The sequence below is a fragment of the Onychomys torridus genome, chromosome 1, assembly GCF_903995425.1.
Source record: "Onychomys torridus chromosome 1, mOncTor1.1, whole genome shotgun sequence".
Classification (NCBI taxonomy): domain Eukaryota; kingdom Metazoa; phylum Chordata; class Mammalia; order Rodentia; family Cricetidae; genus Onychomys; species Onychomys torridus.
The window spans coordinates 46683570-46706868 of NC_050443.1; the positions used below are offsets into that span (position 1 = coordinate 46683570).

The 23299-nt window shown below is 45.0% G+C and overlaps 1 protein-coding gene across 1 annotated transcript in view; it reads right to left on the minus strand.

The window, feature by feature from the left end:
- Positions 1-23299, minus strand: part of Lrrk1 (leucine rich repeat kinase 1) — a 135693-nt gene that overhangs the window by 77749 nt on the left and 34645 nt on the right. Inside the window, exons 3-6 of the mRNA XM_036175835.1 lie at positions 17274-17437; positions 7105-7276; positions 6430-6609; positions 5401-5549 (exon numbers count right to left, since the gene is read on the minus strand). Coding sequence (XP_036031728.1) covers positions 5401-5549; positions 6430-6609; positions 7105-7276; positions 17274-17437 — 665 coding nt within the window. The remainder of the gene's footprint in view (positions 1-5400; positions 5550-6429; positions 6610-7104; positions 7277-17273; positions 17438-23299) is intronic.

The window sequence follows — 23299 nt, forward strand, 5'->3', positions numbered from 1 at the left end:
ACCCTCTTTGGCACGCACACACACACACACACACACACACACACACACACACACACACACACACTCTGTCTCCTAAGCTGGTCCCACCACTGCTGCTGTTGTCCCACGGTACCAGAATCTCTGAGATGCTGGGATCCCTTGCTGAAACTGGTCTTCACTTTCATCAACAGCCTCTCTTGGGTTCTCTTCAGGGACTCAGGCCTGCCACACAGTGCCAAGCCTCAGCTTCTCTTCATGACCCTTTCATGAATCAAAACCAGTTCCATCTGGGTGACTCTGACAGATGTCTAAGGATGGCTGGCAGCACAAGGTACAAGCTTGGCCACCTCTGGAACACAGCTTCTGTGTGCTGACTCTGAGGAAACACTCCAAGATTTCACTCAGTGATGCTAGTCTCTTCTTAATCACCACTAACTTTTCAACTCCAGCTAACCAGCATCAATTGTCCTAGTAAAGCAAAGGTTTTACTTCAGTAGTCCTGGTTCCTGGTTCATTACAGATGATTCTTCAGTCCTAGCTGACCAGAATCACAGATACTCACTTCAAAATACTCTGTATCCTGATGGAGTCTTCAAGTGACTCTCAAACCTCCCATCCTCTTCCTTCTTTACAAGTCAGTCTTCCATCCTCTGCATTTCCCTCAATGTTCTTATCTTCCAAGCCCTAATAGAACAGCTCACCAAGCTTTGAATATTCAATGGCTTTTCCTCCCAGAGTTCCAAAGTCCTTCCACAATCCTTCCCAAACAACATGGTCAGATCTATCACAATACCCTACTCCTGGTACCTATTTCTGTTTACTTAGGGGTACTATTGCTGTGATAGAACATCATGACCAAAGCAAGTTAGGGAGGGAAGAGTTTATTTGGCTTATGCTTCTACATCACAGTTCATCATCAAAGGAAGTCAGGACAGGAACTCAAGCAGGGCAGGAACCTCAAGGCAGGAACTGATGCAGAGGCCATGGAAGAGTGCTGCTTACTGGCCTGCTCATCATAGCTTGCTCAGCCTGCTTTCTTATAGAACCCAGGACCACCAGCCCAGGGACAGCACCACCCACATTGAGATGGGCCCTCCCACATCAATCACTAAATAAGAAAATGTTCTACAGGCTTGTCTGCTTACAGCCCAGGCTTATGGAGGCATCTTCTCAATTGAGGTTCTCTCCTCTCAGATGACTCTAGCCAGCACCTGACTATTTGTTATCAAACCACATATGTGAGGCAAGCTTGTAGAACACAGGAATGAGATAGGAACTCAGTAGCAGTAGGAGATACATATGGATACACAACCACATGCATATTTATGTTGGTACAGTAGGACATGTTTCTGTCTCCACATTTCTGGTAAAGAACAAATGGGCAGTGTATAAGGGACTCATGTAATGTGATCAGCAAGGTAAACAGAAATAAATAAATAAAATATTCAACTCAAGATATTTGAAAAAGAATTACAGGCAGCCCTTTCATCCATGGGCTCTGCATGTGGATTCACCTAATTCCGTATCAAAATTAATTTTTAAAAGACATAGGTATAGTGAAAAGCCTTTCTTTCTTGTCATCTCTCCTTAAATGCTACATTGTAAGGACCAGTGACTTCCCCTTTCTTTTGTATTAGGTGTTCTAAGCCACATGGACGTGATTTAACTGTACAGGAAAGAGTGTATAGATCATATAGAAACACCAGGAGTTTTCCTAAGAGGGACTTGAGCATCTGTGGATTTTGGTATCATCTTCTGTGATTCTGAAACTCACTCTCAAGGATACAGAGGGATTATTACACCACAATTAACAGCTAATATCCATTATAATGTCTATATATAAAATCTATATATTGCTATGGGTCAATCCTTGCTATTAGAATGTTGCAAATGTTAACCGCATTTACTTGCCAAGCATTCCCTATGAGACAAGTACTTTATTGGCTTTCTCTTTTTGGTACAGATAAGATGCTGTAAGAAGCCGGAGTGATGAACCCTGGAGCCCAAAATAGACCTGAGCCTTGTCAAAACCTCATCATCAACCACAGAATACTCAAAAGAGAGATGCGTGAACACTGGTTTAGGGTTGAATAAAATTTAGTTTTATTCAACTAAAACACAGTACACTAAAATACAATCATTAGGTGCTTTTGCTTAAGAGAAAAAGTTGAACTTCTTAATATCATAAAATATAGATATAGAAGAATGCTTGAGAAAGCATAAATGAACACTAAATGGCCTATCCAAAATCTGAAGGAAATACCTGTTGATCCATCAAAACTTAATCTCCTAAACTGAATATAAATGAACTGACTGATGACTTACTTCAAAGGAAGCAAAAATAAAACAAAGATTCATTTTATCCAAACTTCGACAATGGTTCTGAAGAGACATCTACAGAGAAACAACGAAAACTCCCTAAAACTTGTGAGAAGCAAGAATGGCTACACAGCAAACCTCAACAAAACAACAGAAAATGAAAATTTCATTTACACCTATAGAAGTAAAAAATTGTATAGCACGTCAGGAGTTCGAATCCAGGCACAGGAGACAAACAAATTAGTATTTCCTGCAAGAGTTCAAGGTTGGGTCAGCAATTACCATCATTATTTATTCAATCAATGAATTAATGTAGAAAATCTATAGCTTCAAATATGATTTGAGCTAATTCAGCAACCTTTTTAATGCAACACTAAGAATAAACAAATAGATAGATAGATAGATAGATAGATAGATAGATAGATAAAAAGCAATAAAACTACCTAAATATAACAAGGGCCTATGTCAGGAAGCCCAAAGCCAGGGCTCATAAACCTCTGACACTAAGGACAGAGGAACAGGAGAGGTTCCTGTTTGCATTAGGACTGCTCAATCTTTGCTGTTCCTGGTGATGTGCAGACATGAACTAAATAGGTAACACACACAAATACTGGAAAGGGAGAGAAGTCGTCTTTTGAATCTGCTGACGAATTACTCAGTCTGAAGGAGTCTGAAGGAGGTCGGACTTATAATTAGTGAGGGAAGCTGATAAGGAGATTGTCCAAAGACACAAAAGAAAAACCCTCTTCCCCAGCCAGGCTGGAAAAGGAGATGGTAACCACGCACATGTACATCCATTCAAATAGTGCCAAAGCAATAAAAAGATCAACAAGAGCTGTCGAGAGCTTCCGGGAGAAACTAGACAATGTCCATAAAGACACATAAATAGGCTGGTCAGAGAACTCCAAACGGAAGTTTTGGGAACCCAACCCAGACTGTTGTGAAGGGGATGCGTGTGGTCAGTGTGACCACTGAAGGAGGTGGCAGGCTTTGTTGTTAGGACAGATGTGTGAACACAACTAAAGCATTTGATATGATAAAAATGGGTGCCTGCGGAAATGGCACAGAGTAGAATGTGTATAACTAACTTTGGGAGAAACAAAGGAGCAGGAAGCTTGTATTGATTGAAAAGGTTGTAAGGATGAAACGAGGCTCTGGCATTCAAACAGCAAGGCTTTACCAGGGAGGGCTGGTCCCTTTCTACCAGTCAGTACTCAGAAGCCCCAAACACAAGCCAATATCTATATGAAAATGCCAACCATGACATTTTAACCCAGAGGAGAAAGGAAGCTCCATTTTTATTAGTTTAGTTTGGTTTATATTTGAGCCGGGACCTTGCTAGGGAACCCAGACTAGCCCCAAACTGATGATGTTCCTACCCAAGTGGGGATTGTAGACAAGCTCACCACCACATCCAGGAAACTTCTCCTGGAAACTGCTGGATTAACTAGCTATCCACCTAGAGATATGAGAGCTGCTCCCCTCCCGCCCCCCACCACACACACACATCCCACATAACACACAGAGACAAACAGCAGAAAACCCAAAGCTTAAAATGTAAGCACTAAATGGATAAAAATACCGTCAGAGTCTCTAGGAGAGTATTTCTATAAACCCTGACTGGAAATTCCCCCTTAATATATCCCAGACTCCATAGAACCAATAAAGGAGGACACGAACTTCTGTGGACATGAACTTCATATTCTTTCTTACACCTGTGGCAGCACCAGCAAAGCAGGCAGAAAGAAAACAATGGATTGAGGACCAAATCTCTAACGTACAAGAGATTTCCAACACGAAAATGAGAAGCTAACACTTCAGAAAAGCAATCAATAAACACCAGCAGGCAGCTCATTACTACAAGGATGTAAAGAGTTTATGAACGTGAGAGAAAATTTAATGGTATTATTAATAAACCATGGAAATGAAAACACTTGGTAGCTGTATTCCCCGGACAGGCTGGGGAGAATGAGAAGGTTCCGGTGGGATATCTAGTGCAGGCCAAGGTGTGGGCCATAGAGGCTCACTCAGATGCTGTGGGCGGCTGGGACTCCAAAGCACCCACTTCAGGAGCACCTGTCTATGTAAGCAGACACAGCCTAGTGAATGAGGCGGCCCAAGAGGACGCAAACCCCAGAGCAAACCCAAGTGCATATCCACAGGAGAAGGGCTGAGACCACCTTGCCCTAAAGCGTACATTTTGAAGAATGAGCTAAGGAGATGTTGATGATGTTTTTAAAAGCCAACTTGCTGGTGACATAAATGGCATGATTTTTTTTCTTGTTTGTTTGCTTGATTTTCGTCAGGGTCCCATGCATCCAAGGCTACTCTGTGTAGTTAAGGATGACCTTGGATTCCTGATCTTCCTGTCCTTCCATTTCCCAGTTGTTGGGATCAGAGTCCTGGGCCACCATGCCCAGATCCCTACATCACCATGCCCAAATCTCTACATCACCATGCCCAGTTCCCTACATCACCATGCCCAGATCCCTACATCACCATGCCCAAATCTCTACATCAGCATGCCCAGCTTCCTACATCACCATACCCAGCTCCCTGCACCATCATGCCCAGCTCCCTACATCACCATGCCCAGCTCCCTACATCACCATGCCCAGCTCCCTACATCACCATCCCAGCTCCCTATATCACCATGCCCAGCTCCCTACATCACCATGCCCAGCTCCCTACATCACCATGCCCAGCTCCCTACATCACCATCCCAGCTCCCTATATCACCATGCCCAGCTCCCTGCACCATCATGCCCAGATCCCTATACCATCATGCCCAGCTCCCTGCACCATCATGCCAAGCACCTGGTCTTGGCTCACAGCTTTTCTTATGGAAGTGAAGGGATCCTTCCTAGGTTGGTGGACTACTTATCATAAGAAGAGATAATTCATACATTTCATTACATCACCCTTGAGTTTTCACTAGTTACAAGTACACCCTACTTGCATAGTTTAAAATCTTATTAAGTTTAAGAGAGTATCTTTTTTTAATGACCTACTTAACCAGTTCAGAAACATGGTAAAGAAAGCCTGCAGAAAGTCCTGTCCAAAGCTGTGTCCCAGACCCAGCCCACAGGCCATGCCACTCACTGTTTTCCCAGGATAGCTGCTGGGCAGGGCACTGGCTTCAATGAAATACTTCCTGAGTAGACGCTTGCTCGGGTCAGGACTGTCCAGTAGGATGTAGGAGCAGAAATAGGCTCCGTGGCGAAGCAGGAACAGAGCAATGTCTTCATTCCCTGATGGGACAAAGCACAGAGAAAGCTCGGGGTGTTCAGATGTCCCAGAGGGACAAAGCCCAGAGAGAGCCCGGAGTGTTCAGATGTCCCAGAGGGACAAAGCCCAGAGAGAGCCCGGAGTGTTCAGATGTCCCAGTGGGACAAAGCCCAGAGAGAGCCTGGGGTGTTCAGATGCCCCCGTGCTCATCTCTATTTGGCGGGGCCTTGGTGCTCGGAGAGCATGCTCCTGGTTACTCTTCCAGATGCACCAAGTTCTTGGCAGTAAGAATTTATGGGACTTGGCTTTTTGAGTGCTGCACATGAGGTCCCACTTGCCATGGTGGGTCCCTGCCACCCAGTGGGGGACCTAGAAGGGAGGGACAGCTATTTCAGGGAAAAACAAAAAACAAAAAACAAAAACAAAAACAAAAACAAAAACTGAGAACGGGACTAGGGAATAGCTAAGTCAGCAAAGTGCTTGCTAAGGGCCCAAGTTTCATCTCCAGAATCCACAGGAAAAAGATACTGCCCATGATGGTGGAGTACAAGTGTAATCCCAGAAACGGAGAGGGAAAGTGGGATCCATGGGGGTGGAGAGCCAGCCAACTGAGATGAACAGGGACACTCCAGGCAAAAGTGCGATGCCCTGTCTCTCTGTCCCAAGGAACAACAGCTGAGGTTGTCTTCTGGCCCTCCACACACAAGTGTGCACACAGAGCTGCACAATATGCAACACACACACACACACACACACATACACACACACACACACACACACACAGGAAGGAGCTGCAGATGGCCTTTCACAGGCCACTGGAGAGTTAGTGGCCGGAGCAGAGCCGGAGTCCCACACTGGAAAATGGGACACTTTGCAAGGCAGGGTTGAGTGTGTGGGACCCACCTGACTTGATGGCCGCATAGAGGGGCAGACGCACAATGACCGGGAACTCATTCTTCCTGACGGCATAGTTCTCGGGGTCAGCCCCATGTGTCAGGACCAGCAGCTTCACAACCTCCAAGTGCCCTCTCTGGCAAGCCAGGGCCAGCATCCAGTTCAGCAGCCGCTGGGGGCTACAGGGACCTGGAGGGGTGAGAGGGCAGAGGCTAAGCGCCCCTGGATGGTACCAGTTGCTCCCTGCACTCATCATCCCGTTGGCCATGAATAAAACACAGTCATTCTAGTTCTGACTGAAAGCTATGCTTCCGCCAAGTGGAGAGGGTTCCTACCCACCCCTGCAGTCACACCCAGCACTTCTCTACATTATCACAGACTGCTGAGCCAAAGCGACAAGGAAGTTTGGAGACTAGAAAACCTTGAGTTCAACTGAGGCAAATTACAAATGCATCCTACCGTGGTATGGCCATTCAATGGAGTGTTGTTTAGCAATAAAAACAGTAAGTTACTGAGTGATGAGAAGACCCTGCAGAACTTTCAACGCATATTGCTAGGTGAAAGAAACTGATCTCAGAAGATTACCTAAGGATGTGGTTCCAAATGTGTTCCAGAAAAGGCAATGCTAGAAAGATCAGTGGTGACAGAGCTCGCACACAGACAGACAGACAGACAGCACTTTACCTGACAAGGACTCTAGCAATTCATGTACGACCTCGGTGTATCCAAAATGTGCAGCCACCACAGCTGGGTTGTCATCAGTGGGCTCCACTGGCAGCTCCACGCGCTTCTCAGTGAGCAGGAAGCGGACGGTCTCCAGATCTCCGTGGGCTGCTGAGATGCTCAGTAACTGACCCTGCTCAAAATGGGACCAGGGTCAAAGAGGCCAACTCCATCCCTTCAGATGTTTCCCGGAGCCTGGCAAGACTGCGGCTCAGCTGCCCAGAATGACAACAGCCACGCCATGCTTGGACCGTGGCTGTGGGAGAGTGGGCAGCCATATTCAACTTCACAAACTTAGGACATATACAGAAACCAGCACACCAAGAGTTCTGTATCACCACATGTGGAAAAAAAATGATTTTAATACACATAGAAAGGCTTTCCAACTTAGACTCGGGTATAAACCCATAGGTTGAAAATACCACATGCAATGCACTGAAAGTCTACCTAATCCAGGACACCACAGCTTAGCCACACTGCACCTGGACTTGTGGTTGACATGGTTGCTCTGTGTCACAGAGTGGATGGCACATACTCCTGTCCCAGGAAAAAATTCAAAATCCAGTGTGACTGTTCCTGAATGCATGTTATTTCTCCACCATTAGAAAAATCCAAAAGTCAAGCCAGACCACTGTAAGTTGGAGAATGTCCATTCAAGTTCAATAAGACTTTATTGACATTTCCAGTTTCTGTTTACTTCCCTAACATGGTTTAGAAAACCCAACTTCCTGGGTCTGGAGAGATGGCTCAGCAGTTAAGAGCACTAGCTGCCCTTCCAAAGGTACCAGGTTCAATTCCCGGCACTCACAGGGCAGCTCACAACTGTCTGTAAATCCAGTTCCAGGGAATCTGACACCCTTACACAGGCATACATGCAGGAAAAACACCAATGCACATAAATAAAAACAAATAAATAACATGATGAGCGTCATGGGAATAAAAGAACATGTCCAAAAAATAAAGAGAAAATCCAACTTTCCAAGTGCTGAGAATAAGTGAGTGTTGAGTGCTCAGCCCTAAGTGAGACATTTATACCATCTTCTCCAAGGCTCTGGAAAAGAGAGAAGGGGAGAGAGTGCCAAGACACACTTCTTCTGGACACGACACAACCATGAACTCATGAACCAACTGAGCTGTGGTCACCTGCATATGACCTAGAGAATATGGGGCCCGTCAAGATTTCATTATGGATGGGGAAGGGTCTCAGGATGCACCCCACCTTTCCGGAGGAGCTATTGAAAGTTAAAAGTTGCTGGGGGAGGAGGGATAATTTTTCTACTTGACACGCTCACTGGTAAGGTGCTCATGAGCCAGAATATAACTCCACACTCATGCTCAGGCAAGCCATTAAACCCAGTGGGTGATAAAAAGGCACAAAACTAGGGGTATGGCTTGCTGGGAAGAAGAGGTTCAGTGGAAGTAGAAGGGGGAGAGGAATGGGTAATGGGGGGGGTTAAACGGGCCTTAACATACTATATATGTATGGAATTGTCAAGAAATACATGTTTTGTAAAAGAAACCCTGCCCCTATCATGTGACTTCTACCTTCAGAGTGCAACACTGCTGTCAGCGCTTGCCTCATGAAGATGGACACCGTAGGAGCCAGTGCTCAACTGCCACAGGACAATCTGTGAACCTTAGAGAGGGGAAGGCAGCAAGCTCCCTGAGGACCGCCTATGGTGCTTTGGGAGTGGGGCTACTTGACAGGGATTAGGAGGTGTGGCCTTGTTGGAGTAGGTGTGGCTTTGGTGGAGGAAGTGAGTCCCTGGGGGTTTCAAAAGCCCAAGTCAGTTCCAATGTCTTATTCTCTTCCTGTTGCCTGCAGATGGGGATGAAAAACTCTCAGCTACCTCCCCAGCGCCATGTCTGTCTGCATGCCACCATGCTCCTCACCATGACGACAATGAACTAAACCTCTGAAACTGTAAGCCAGCCCCAATTAAATGCTTTCTTTTCTAAGAGTTTCCATGGTGATGGTGTTTCATCACATGAATAGAAACCCTAACTAAGATACCGCCCCCTACAAGTCAACGATAAATGGAATGTGACTGATAATGGGGCTCCACACACCAGTACCCAGGGGCAAAGCAACAACAGCAGGATTCCTGATTTGAGTTCAGAGGAAGAAACAGAGTGGACACTGGCCCCTGCCTGAGTCCCAACTTCATTCCAGACACTGACATTTAAAGCTCTGTAAGGTAGGTAGTGTAGTAACTCACAGGCCTGGCTCTGCCCAAAGGCCTGGCACAGTGTGGGAATACACTACCAACATCTTGGTCCTTCCTACAACATGGCTGCTTCCCAAGATCTCCAGCATTAGCATGTCGAAGGAGGCAAAAGGAAAACCCAAACGGGGACAAGTCAGTCTGTGCTTCTGTGCATGTTATGGAAGTCCTGCATGTGTAAGGGGCAGGGCTGACCACAGAGGACATCAGGGAGGCCTGCTGGCCTTCATGAATTTCCAGGTGAGTTCACAGTGGGGACGGGTGTCAAATAACCAACCGTTCTGAAACCAAACATCTCCAGAAAGTATGTCAGAGCAAGGTGGACAGAAAGGGATGGGTAGGTGGAGCTCTGGAGAAAGTGACGGATGTTCACCAAGCTCTGTCTGAGAGTGGGTACTTCATTTGCACTGTCATACATGTCCTCAGTGTGGCCATGCAAAGAATCTGTATTTCCATGACAGGAATGTGAACATGGAACCCTCAGGTGGGAGCTGCGTGATCAGCAGAGCTACCCTGGATCTGAACTGCAGTCTGTGTGGTGCTGAAACCCATGTTCCCTTCGCTTCATTCAAGACCTCCTGGGTTGTGGGACTCTCGGAGGAATGACTGAGTTCTGTAAATGCTGTGAATGGATTAGAGATGGTATGTCTGACAAGCAAGTGAGGGGTCTGGACTTACTTGCTTAAATGCAGCTAGAAAACAACAACAACAACAACAACAAAAAACAACCCATCACTCCTTTGGCCATGTGGGGTCCGGAAGCCCAGCCATTCCTGGAAGGCACTTGCATTATGGAGAAAAAAAGCCACAAGTGATTGATTAACCGACTAACAGGACTAAGAGCTGTCTAGACTCCTGTCCATCACAGGCTTAAAAGCCCCATTCTTACAAGGTGATGGGTGATGTCACAGCCGGCCACAGACAAGAGGGACCCAGAAGGCAGGGAAGGCAGGATCTGCCTCTCTGGCTGGAGACAGCCTGGTGGCTCTGAAGTCTTCAATTCGATATAAAATAAAAGGCCAGCTTCCTTCTATGCCCTCATCTCCCACATGGCCTTCTAAGGCATGTTTACCCACACACACTCACAGGGAAACCGCACAAAACAGAGTGTGCTTTTCAGCTAATTACTTGTGTGTGCACACACAAATGTGTTTGGAGGATCTTGCCCATGCATGCTCAGATGGAGGCTGGAGACAGACTTGTATCTTCTCTAATGCTCTCCAAACTACCTTTTGAGACAAGGTCTCTCACTGAACACAGAGCTCACATTTTTTGCCAGGCTGGCTGGCCAGTAAGTCCCCAGGATCCACCTGTCTCCATCCTCTCTCCTGGCACTGTGGTTTCAGGCCTATGTACCCACACCTCACTTTTACAGAGGAGTTGAGGATCTAAACTTAGGTTTTCATGCTTACACTATAAGTACTTTGCCTACTGATCATTCTCTCTAGCCTTCATCGATTTCTTTCCAGCTTTTTACCAGGTGTGATATGCCTACAGGGAAAAGAAAAATCATTCCATTTCATGAACTGCTCTCCACCAACCCTCGTGTAAACAGCTTTGCTTCCCCGTGCCTTCTTTGCCAGGATTCACTACCTCATCATAACAAGAAGCAAGGAGGGAGAAAGGCAGCCTATCCTGTGTGTGTGTGCGTGTGTGTGTGTCTGTGTGTGTGTGTGTGTGTGTGTGTGTGTGTGTCTGTGTGTGTCTGTGTGTGTGTGTCTGTGTGTGTGTGGTGTGTGTGTGTATCTGTGTGTGTGTGTGTGTGTGTGTGTGTGTGTGTGTGTGTGTGTGTGTGTGTGTGTGTCCCACCGGGTGAGTAGGGTTGCTTGCCTGAGCATGGAGTGCTTGTTTCACATCCACCCCTCCAGATTCTGTCTCACAGAATGGATCCCACGTTAGAGATGCACTTAGCAAATACTTCCTCCTTTCTTGCCTCCCAACAGAGTGTTCCTCAGAGCTTACATTTCTAATTTTGGCAATGTACACTTATCTATCTTCCTTTTTTCTAGACCCTTCCTTTTATGGACTTATCATGCAGGCCATACCATCTGCAAATAGAGGACAGTTTTAATTTCCCTTCACATCTACACATGTTTCATTCAACTTCTTCACTTTATTTCCCTGGCTTGACCATCAAGTGGTCTATTGAAGAATACTCTATTGATTATAATTATTCTTCTTCATTTCAGAGGAGAGCATGAGTGAATTCTCCCACTATCACAAATTATGCAGTCAACTTTTCCACATTTGGGGAAATGGCATCTCGAGCACGGGTTCTCAACCTGTGGGTCATGACCCCCCTGGCAAACCTCCGTCTCCAAAAATATTTACATTATGATTTATAACATTATCAAAATTACAGCTATAAGTAGCAACAAAATAATTTTCTGGTTGGGGGCCACCACAACATGAAGAACTCTTTTAAAGGGTCACAGCATTTGGAAGGTTGAGAACCACTGCTCTAGAGTCAACAGACTAAGTCTTGCCCTGGGAAACTGTTTTCATGACTATGGCATATCCCTTGCCAGATGAGTAATAATTATAATATTCTTAAGTATAATTCCAGAATTATATTGCGAATAATATTTCTGCTTTATTCCTCATCTTATGGGACATTGGTGTATATAAGTGTGTCTGTCTGTAAATATGTGCACATATGAGTGCAGGTACCTGTGGAACCCACAAAAGAGAGAGTGTCATAGCCCCTAGCACAGAGGTTGTGAGCTTCCTCGTGTGGGTGCTGGGAACCAAACTTTCTCCTAGAGCAACACAAGTACTTAACCACTGAGCCATCGCTTCAGACCCAATTCAATGTGTTTTAGATTCCTATCTTTAACCCATGGACTATTCAGAAGTATGTTGTTGGCTTCCAAGTGTTTGGAGATTTTTCTCATTACTCTTGCTATTGACTTCTGTTTTAATCCACTGAAGACAGAGAACACAGTATGCATTATTTCAATTACTTGGAAGTGCGTTGAGGTTTACTTCACGGCCCATGACACGGTCTATCTTGGCTTATGTTCTGTGGACACTGAAAATAGTGTGCATTCTGTGCTGTTGGATGTAGTGTTTTTGATAATGTCAGATCCTGTTGGGGTGGTGGCATTGAGTTCTTCTGTAACCTTGAGATTCTCTGTTTGATTGTTCTATCATTTGTTGAGACAATGCCAAAACTCCTGCAACCATGTTGATATATCCCGTTCTTTAAGATAGATCATAGCATTTGTTTCACAGATTTCGTCCTCTGTAATCCAGTACATAAACAATGAAGATCGCTCTCTTCGGGATCCAGTCTTTTGTTATTAGTTACTAACCCTCCCCGCCTAGGGTAGTTCTCTTGGCTCTGTAGTTGACTTTATCTGATATTAACCTAGCCACTCTTGCTTTCTCTTGCTTAATGTTTGCATGGTCTGTATTTTCCCTTCTAATTACTTTCAGAACACATACACACATACGCAGAGATACATACACATATACACATACAGAGATAAACACATACATACACATGCATACACACATATACATACAGAGAGATACACACACACATCATTGTACTTAAAGTGAGTCTCTCATAGACAATATCCATTTTCTTATTCTTTTTTAAAATCCTAACTGGAACTAAGTATGGTCTTCAGTCATTTACCTTTAATATAATTATTTAGATGTTAAAGTGTAAGTTTGCCATGTAATTTTGTTTTTGTTTACTCTCGTTTTTGTGTTTTTTCCCCTGTGAGCAACTTGATATATTTTGAGTTTCATTTTTATTAAGTTATAGCATTTTTAATATATCTGTAGTTTTAATGTTTATTTTGAGACAGTGCCTCACTGTGTAGCCCTGGCTGGCCTGGGACTCTCTATGTAGGTGGCTTTGAAGATCTGCCTGCCTCTTCCTCCCCAGTGCTGAGATTAAAGGCACGCAGCACCGGAGCCAGTTATGTGCAGAAAATGGTTGCTTCAGCTGTTGCATTGCAGATCTGTCACTTACACAGATACACTGTTTCCAGTGTTTTATCAGTTTGAGTGACTTATTAAAACCTGACATTCATTAGATAATTGCTTTGCTTTTAAAAATTCCCCCTCTCTGTATTAAGAGCCGTATTAAGTGATGTTACATGTTTTCCTTCAGTACTTACAGAACTAGGGATGAAGGAACAATCTGCTTTGTGTGCTTGTGTTTTGGTCTCTCACCACGTTCTGTTTCCTGTTTACCCAGCCATTCCTCATCCTGTTATTTGCCGTTTTTAGCTGTTCTGATAGGGAAGCTGTCCAGACACCGACTCTTTTGCTCTCCACCATTCCAGATGTATTTATTTTCTCTTTGTTCTTGGAAGGTATGTTCCAGCTTATGGAACTGTAGGTGGAAACTTTTTCTTCTTCTCTTCAGCACTGGGTGCCACTTCCTCTCGGCCCATGGTGTCTGATGATGTCATTTGGACTGCTTTGCCCCTTAAGGCAATAGCTTTCGCTGGCTACTTTCAGAATTTTTTTGTTTTCACGATCGTTTGAGTGTGATGTGTGAGGAGCATGGGTCGCTGAGTTCTACCCTGTTGGGGACCCTCTGGATTCTTCACTCTGTTTGGTGGCATCTTCTCCACTTGGTGGGAGTTTTCAATTTCCTTAACTACACTCCAGTGTGTTTCCTTCTCGCCTGAGAACATGAGTTCAGATAAAATCCTCATGTGCCTCTGAGGGTCTGTTTTTTCTCTCTCTGTCTGTCTGACTATTTGTCTGTCTGTCTGTCTCTCTCTGTCTGTCTGTCTGTCTGTCTCTGTCTCTCTCTCTGTCTCTCTCTCCCTCTATTTCCCTCTATTTCTCTCTCTTTCTTCTCCCTCCTCCCTCCCTCCGTGGCCTCAGACCATCAGGGTACAGATTCCTTCCTTTGCCTCCTCTATTCTAGAGTTGAGTCTTCCTACAAAAGAAACTTCAGCTCCTCTATTTTAGAGGCTCTAAATTTTCCATTTAATCCGCCTTTCGTTTCTCCGCAGACACTTCTGCCTGGGAGACGCCTAGTGTTTACTTCTGCTGTTTGCTCGCTGGAGTGTTCTGTCTGCTTTAGAGTCTTGTCAGAGCTCAACCATCTGTCTCATGCAGCTGCTGGCATCCCTTACAGCCTTTTGTTCACTAGTTTGATGTTTTTCTTTTTCCGAGAAGAGTTTGTTTATTAGGATCTGGCGATGAGTGGGAATGTATTTTAGGATTGGGTTCTTATTTGAGTCTTGGCCTTGGACTCTGGTTAGCTCTGGTGGGTGAACAGTGGTAGAGATTCATCACTTCCTGGCGGGGTGGAAAACCAGGAACTAAGAATTAGATGGCACCCATGGGACGGACTCCTGGTTCCTGTTGGGCAGGAAGGTCTTCTTCTTGCTCACAGGGTCTCCAGTGGGAGCAGTGGGGGTTATTACATTACCACCTAATGCCAATTAGCACCCAGCTCTCCACAGCCTTCTTGGATGACTAGGGCAGCTTTTCACAGAGTGGCAGGTTAGTCTCTCCACCTGGCCTTGGCTGGAGAGTGATGGGCATGGGACTGTGGGCACAGCTGTGGCCTGGCTGGGTGCTACCAATAAACTGTCTTTTCATGCTGCCCTGGCCTGGTCCCCTAGCTGCTGCAACAGCCCTGGAGCCACTTTAGGTCAGTTTGTGTCTAGGTCGCCAGCTTCTTCATATTAGTCTGGGATGTAAAAAAGGTGAAAAGGACCCCCAGAAACACAACACCATGTTCTTGAGCTCTGAACTCACTAGCAGTTTCTTCTCTCCAGTGTCAAAATGTTCCTTGCCTTGTATGGGATGTCCAGAGTTCTCAGGTGCACACAGAAGGGCGTGTTGTAAAGCACACCTGATTGCTCTTCTATTTGATTTTAAGAATGATTTCTTTTCATATTTTATATGCAATAGTGTTTTGCCTGTGTGCATGTCTACGTACCACACACCTGCCTTCAGTCCCCTTTTTAATAGAAGCAGAGTGACTGCTTGTTCACTGGAGTTACACTGGAAAGCTTTCCAAATCACTCCAGGACATTTTGTGACATAGGGCATTCTTCACAGTATCCTATGGCCTGGGGGTCACTGAGGATCACATAACTTTTTCATGGTGTGGCCCTTCGTCACGTACACGGTGAATTCAAATGTTCTCTCAATGCTCTTATTGTCCCCCAATCTCTTACTTTCCAGAGAGCAGGCTAGAAGTTCAAAACCAGAATCATTTCTAACTTTTAATTAAATGTAGATGGATTAAGCCTATGCTAACCAAAGTAATGCAAACAAAGTATTGATTAATTGTTTCCATGGTAATATCCGACTCTTATCCCCTTTGAGCTATTGGTGTATGTGGGGGATTATTTTGGACTTGCTTTTTAACAAACAGTTTGGCATATGTTCTAAAACTTTAAATATCATGTATAAAAATGTCAAAGTGAAACTTGTTATTTTATACTAATGTGCTAACAAAAAACTGTTCATACTTATACTTTTCATTTGGCACAGCTATGTTAATAAAATAACCTTCTAATAAGAAAATGACTAAGCAAAAAAAAAAAAAATCCCATATAGCATTATTGGTAAGAAATCTGAAATAATCCAAAAATATAAGTTTAAATTATATTCTCCCTATCACATGGAATATTATGCAGCCATTAATGGTGATGCTCAAAATGAATTTACAATTTTTGATATAATAGAAGCAAACAAGAAGCATATGCAAAACTATAATCTGTATATTACAAACATAATACATTATATGTTATCAGAAATGGCAACATTCCTCCCACACCAGTGGGCCAGAAGAAAACACATTGAGAAGAGGGAGTGTTGGTATATATTAGGGATATGTTAGTTTTTGTTCTTTTTTTTCCCCTTTACTTTTACAGATTTCTTTTCTAAAGCATGTTGAGTACATGCTGTTCTTATAATGGAAGAAGTGTAAGATCAGTAGATAAACTCTGCCGAAGGCATTGGTTCTTTAAATGAACCCATTCACATCCCTCCAAGGTCTGACATGGAAGGTGATGGTGTGATACTGCTCAAGATACTGGAAAGGAAGTCCAGGCACACGCTCACATGCTAAGCAAGGGATTCTCCAACACTGGAGTCCCCAAAGACTCTGGTAACGGGAGGATAACCCAGGCTGGGCATGCAGCTCAGTCTGCCAAGCACTTGGCTAGAATGCACCAAGCAGCTAACCCATTCTCAGCATCGTAAAACTGCATGGGAGTGCACGCCTGTAGTTCTAGCCCAGAGGTGGAGGCAGGAGAATCAGAAGTTTAGGGTCAGCCTTAGCTACCTAGTGAGTTAGAAGCCAGCCTGGGATACCTGAGATTTGTGTGTGTTGGGATGGTTACAGAGGGATGATTCAGTGGGTAAAGTGCAAATGTGAGGACCTGGGTTTGGATACCCAGTACTCATGTAAAGCCCAGATTCATTACTGCATGTTTATAACCTTAGTTCTAGAGGTGTGGAGTCAGGAAGATGCTGGAAGTTTGCTGGACAGCCTAGTTCGGCTGAGATAACAAGCTCTAGAGTTAATGAGAGACTGCGTCAAAAACTATGGTGGAGGGGCTGGAGAGATGGCACAGGGGTTAAGAGCATTTGCTGCTATTGCAGAGGATCCAGGTTCAGTAATTCTCAACACCCACATCAAGGTTCACAACTGTCCATAATTCCAGTTCCAGGGATCCAAGGAATTACGCCCTCTTCTGGCTTCCTTGGGTACGGCAAACACATGGTGTTTCTTACATACATTGCAGGCAAAATAAAAGGTAGAGAAATCTTAAAAAATAAGGTAGGGTAGAGATGACACCATGTGTCAGCCTCAGGCTTCCACGTGCACACACAGGCAAGTGTACACCCCCATCACACACAGTCTCACATATGATCAGAATAGCAACTCTGGACAGGCATGCACCCTACCTTCTCCTGCGGGGATTCCGACTCCTCACATGCCTCTCTGAGCAGGTCACGGGCCCGGGAGAAGTTTCTCTGCTTGTATGCAGTGTGGATGTCTTCCATGCCGGGGGACCTCACTGGGGAGCTGCCTCCTGGTGCAGACAGTTTGCTGCCCATGTCTTCGGCACCTGCATGGGAGGACACAATGGAGGTGACAGTGGAGGAATGCACACCCCAAGACATGACCATGGGGGGGTGAAGGAAGATAAAGTCCTGAAATGTTCCTGGCAGCAAGTTTCTGTTTCTTTGGGGGATGTGCAGCCATTTTGGAAGACATTTACTGGGGCAGTGAGAAGTTTAGCACAGCTCAGTGATGGCTGCAGGTGACTGCCAACTGGAATTGCTCCAGTGCCCTGGGCAAGGGGAGGCAGGCAGCACTCTGCTGAGAGAGCGGATGGTCCCAGGCAAAAGGCTCCACTGTTGTGTCCCTCTGAGGAGAAGGAACAGCAAGACCCAGGGTGTGGGAATCTACACAGCTCCCAATCCCTTCTCTACTAGGAAAACGCTCAAAAGGTCAAGTGGTTTAGGATTGGTAATCCTTGCCTCTGCACTAGCATGCCACCCTAGTATCTCCAACAATCCTTTGAAACTCTGGACCTCTAGACATTCTTGGACCATGTATATGACGGACCCACCTTATCTCTAAGATGCCTGGTGACCCTGCTGTTCTAGTTATCTGAATTGTGGCGTCTGGTAGACATATTCCTGTTCTCTATAAGGCGTGCTAAGCTGTCCTGGGCAGAGGAGGGGATATGGGATGCTCTGGCCTGCTGAGCATCTGGTGCTGCTTGGGAGGAGAGGAGAGACTTGCGGAGGCTGCAGCACTGTTGAGGACTCAGTGTGTTGGTACTTATGGCGCAGCTGGACACAGCGAGCACCTCACTGGATGGAAAGAGACTAGTGAAGGAGACCACTGTCCTCCATCAGTGTCCTGATCCAGAACAAGGTTCATACAGAGGTCTGCAAGGCCCCAAAGGCTGACCAACAGGCTTTGGAAGGTACCTGAGAATTTTAAAGTTCTGCACAAAACTGTTTCTCTCTGTGTGTACATTTCTCTGGAAAGAAAATTCAAGGCACTGGTGACATGTCCAAGGGGGTTGGGAAACGAAAGAGAAAGCTTTCTCTCTACAGATGCTACAGAAAAGGCTGTAGCCAATGAGAAGCTAAGTTCTGAATTGTGTTGAGTGGCAGAAGACATAAGGTTTGCACAGTAGGAGGGACCTTGTGATGACAGGTGGAGTTGGAGACTTGGGGAACTGGGGTTCTGGGCCCCTCCTCAGTCTCTCTGTGCTCCCTCTCAATCCATGAGTTGAGCATTATGGTTCAGGATGCACTACCATATCACAAACTGAATGCAGCGGGGCCAACCTGTCTTGGACTAGAACTATGAGTGAAAAACAACACTTTTCTCTTTAATGTTGGTTAGCTCAGGTATTTTGTTATAGTGAGGGAAAACTAGCTACCTAACAAAAACTATGTGCTTAGAAATCAATTTCACAAAAGATGAGTAAAATGTGAAAAAAAAAACGTTGCCAAAAAAATGAAGATATGTACAGACAGAAAGACCTCCCATGTTGATGGATTAGAAAATAAACCCCAGGAAGGTGCCATTCCCCGTGAATTTAGGCACAGATTTAATTTCAGTCCAACTATAATTCCAGTTGGATTTTTTTCCTCTCATAAAATTATGTCAGATTCTCAAGCTTGTACGGAAAACTTGAAGAACCTAAAATAGTTAAGGAATCTTGGAAGAGGGAATGGGAGGATTTGATTTCAAAACTTGCCATTAGGCTGCCATGAGCGGGCAATTTGAGACTAGTATAGACAGCCCCGGAGGACAGAACGGAGTTAAGAAACAGACTCATGGGGCTGGGAGATGGCTCAGATTCCCACACAAGCGAGAGAACCTGAGTTCAGATCCCCAGCACCCGAGTGGAACCCAGGAGCAGTGGGCACAGTCTGCTTCATGTGTGCTGAGGGATTGGAGACAGCTCGCTGCTTAGCTGAATCCATGAGCTCTGAGTCCAGTGAGAGAGACCTTCTCAAAAAGTAATGCAGAAGGGCTAGGGAGAGGCTCAGTGGTTAGCGTGCTTGCTAGGCAAGGATGAGGACCAGAATTTGGACCCCCAGAGCCCACACAAATGTTAGATGGGTGTGGCAGCCCTCTTGTCATTTCAGGCTTGGAAGGCAGAGATGGCATCCCCAGGGCAAGCTAGCTAGTGAGGCTAGCCATATCAGTCAGCTTGGGGATTGACAGAAACCCACTGCAATGAATAATGTGGAAAATCAATCAAGGAAGATTCCCAACATCAACCTCAGGCCTCCACATGTGAACATGAACACACATGCACATCACACACATAAAATTGGAAAAGGGGAAATGGTGGAGAGGGATTATGGAAGCCATCTGATTTTGAGCTCAGGCCAATACACACACACAACACACCAAACACACACATATACATATAACACACACACAACACAAACAACACACACACCATACACACAAAGACACCACATGCATACAAGCACACCACACTACACACACACCTACCACATACACACACATACATATAACACATACACCACACACACACACACAATGCATATATCTAACACACATACCACATACATACAAACAATATACATACCATATACACATACATATAACATAAACATCACACATCTACCACATACACACACTACACATACCACACAAATACCACATACACACCACATATATACTGCACATAACACATACACTACACACATACTACACACATACACACACACGCATGCACACACACACACACACACACACATGAACACATACATATAACAAGCACACAAAGACTCATAATTTGACCATCTAATTAACTTTTGACAAGGGGGCCAAAACAACACAGTAGACAAAGGGTTTTCAGCAGATGGTGCCAGCACATCTGGGTACTCTCATTGCTTGGGTTGCAGACATGGCTTGGCAGTTAAGAGCGTTTGCTGCTCTTCCTGAGGACCCAGGTTCAGTTCCCAGCACCCACATGGCAGCTCACACCTGTCTGTAACTCCAGTTCCAGGGACTTGACCTCTTCAGGACTCTGCAGGCACTACACACCCATTTTGCACACATACATGCGGGCAAAACCATTTACATATATAAAATCAAAACAAATGTAAAAGATGCTTGTCTTTTAGTGTACACAAAAGTTAACCTGAGGTGGATCATGGGCCTAAAATAAAGAGGCTAAAACTATAAAGCTCCTAGGAAAATGTGTAGACTACCTTCAGGACTTCGGAGGGAGCCAGGTCCCTCCTGGTGCTCGGGTCTGATGGGAATGTAAGGAGCGGTAGCAGGAATGGTAGCACGACATCTCTACTGCAAGATGGGGAAGCTAGAGAGGGCTGAGCCTCTGGGGAGGTCAGGGTCATGAGGGGGAGGTGGCTGGCTCTCGTGGTGGTTTGAGATGGGATCACCTGCTCCCACACACACAGGACTGCCTGGCGCTCACCAGAAGGTCCCCCCCCTGCTAAGCCAGGGTGGGCTCACGTAGGTCCAGAATTGTGACCCACACGAGCCGCCTGCGTCATCTACGTCATCAGAGTGGTGGAAAGATGACTGATAAAGAGGGTCCAGGAAACAGTAACTGTGACGGAAAACCGCTAAGTTACATTTCACTAGAGGGCTCAGAGTGACAAAAAACTGTGAAATCAGACTTTGTCCAAACTTTAACATCATGCTCATTAAAGGCATCTTTTAAAGGGGCAGGCAGATTCTAGTCTGGAGTACAACAATATTGTAAGGCATATCTGAAGATATATGGTGTATAGATTACCACAAAGAATATAAAAAACATAACACAATAACAAAAAGATAAACAACACCATTACAAACAGTCAAAGATTTGAACACTGAAAGACAGCCAAAACCCCTCAATACCATTGCTTGTCAGCGAAATGCAAAAGCCGCAGCAATGGCCACTACACTCCCACCAGAGCGCTGTACTTTAAAAAGCTGTGAGCAACCAGGGTGCTCAGGCCTGATGGGCTGGAATGTAAAATGTGCAAATTACATTATGGATAGCTCTGGTGGCTTCTTTGAAAGCTGAACACACACTGACCTAGGATCTACGAGTTCATTCTTGATTTTTACCCAGAGGCAGTATGGCCAAAAAAGTTAGCCAAGAATGCTCATAAAAGTGGTACTTATAGCCGGGCGGTGGCGGCGCACGCCTGTAATCCCAGCACTCGGGAGGCAGAGCCAGGCGGATCTCTGTGAGTTCGAGGCCAGCCTGGTCTACAGAGCTAGCCCAGGGCAGACTCCAAAGCTACGGAGAAACCCTGTCTTGAAAAACAAAACAAAACAAAACAAAATAAAACAAAAACAAAAAAAAGTGGTGGCTATAATATCTCCAAGCTTCAAGTAGCCCAGTTTGTTATTTGTTGAATAAACAAACTGTGGGAGCCATAACTACTCGATAATAAAAAGGAATGAACGATCAATCATTCTGATGGCTGATATGAATCTCAAAAACAAAATGCTGAGAAAATCAAGCCTTGCAGAGTGATGCTATTTCTATGATGCACTAGTATTGGTTGGGCGAGGGCATGAGGACATTGCTTGTGCTGATGGTTCCAGATCTTGATGGAGTTTGCATTTCATGGGTGATGCATTTGCTAAAATTTATCAGAAGTCCATTTAAGATATGTGCATTACCCTTTGCAGACATTTTATCTAAAAAGCGGTTATAAGCATCATATACACATGTTAGTAGTTAAGAGTGAAGTGAATAGATGTTCGTAATTTACTTTCAAATCATTAGAAATGGGATGGGCCCATGCCAGACTCTAGGTGGTAGGTGTATAGGTGTACATTGTTCAATTCCTTCAGTATTACTGCATGTTGGGAATTTTTCACAACAATTTGTTGGGGAAAAGGAGGCTCATAGTATCAAATTCTACATGCAGGGCCCACCAGCTAACATACAGTATGAGCTTCCCTACAGACACAGAAAAACCAAACCTGCTCTGTAGAAGCCAAGGCAAGCTGCTTACAAAGCCACAGTCTTTAATCTTATCCAGGGTCTTTACAACACACCTTGACTTGGGATCTGACCAAGGCAATTGCTCTGAAAAGTCCATGAAAAGTCTATCATCATACATGACTGACAGCATCCCTAACACGTGTGGATAGCTAGGTCTGAGGGGAGATCTCTAGGTCCTGTTTTTGGAAAGACTAGAAAGCTTTGCATGTATGTGGCTACACAGTGTGAATATGGCAGCTTCTCTCTCCAACATATGGGATAGTCCCCATCAATTATTCACAGACTGCGACCCCAGGCAGCTGAGAGTGCTGAGTGGGGGAAGGGCCATTAGCAGGGGTGAGAAGGAGGTGGAATCACCGGGTGCCTTCACCAGAACCGGTACTTTTCATGTCATAGCTCATCCTTCAGAATTAAACAAGCAGCGGCCGTTTCATAAACTGTGCCTGCGTACCTTCGCCTCTGCTCTTGTTAGGAACATAAAGGCAGTTAGATCTCGAAGTGAAGTAAAGGAGCACCATGAAGGTCCTATTTCTATATAGATCTACAGCACACTGGAAAGTGTGCTTTGATTTTAATAATGCCGGTATGTGTGGACTAACAGATGTCATGGGAATCCGGAACTACCCTGTTCTCTTCCCATTCCTCAGTGGTGGCTTTTCAGCTCGGTCCCCAATCTCCTTAAGTTGTATGAACACCCCACGTGCACTCTCCTGGCCTTTGTGAGCTGGGGCGCTAGCCTAGTCACATGGGTGGCAGAGTACTAATGCTTGTATGCACATAGCGTACTGCCACTCCCGTGCAGCAGCCAGAAATAACAAACACGGTGGTTAACACTACTTCATATTGAAAGAAAAAAGGAGATTCCAGTAACAAGCATTAGCATGGATCGTGAGAAATGAACAGGAGAACTAGAAGAGGATTTCTAAATTGTTCTCCAGGCTTCTAGTATTG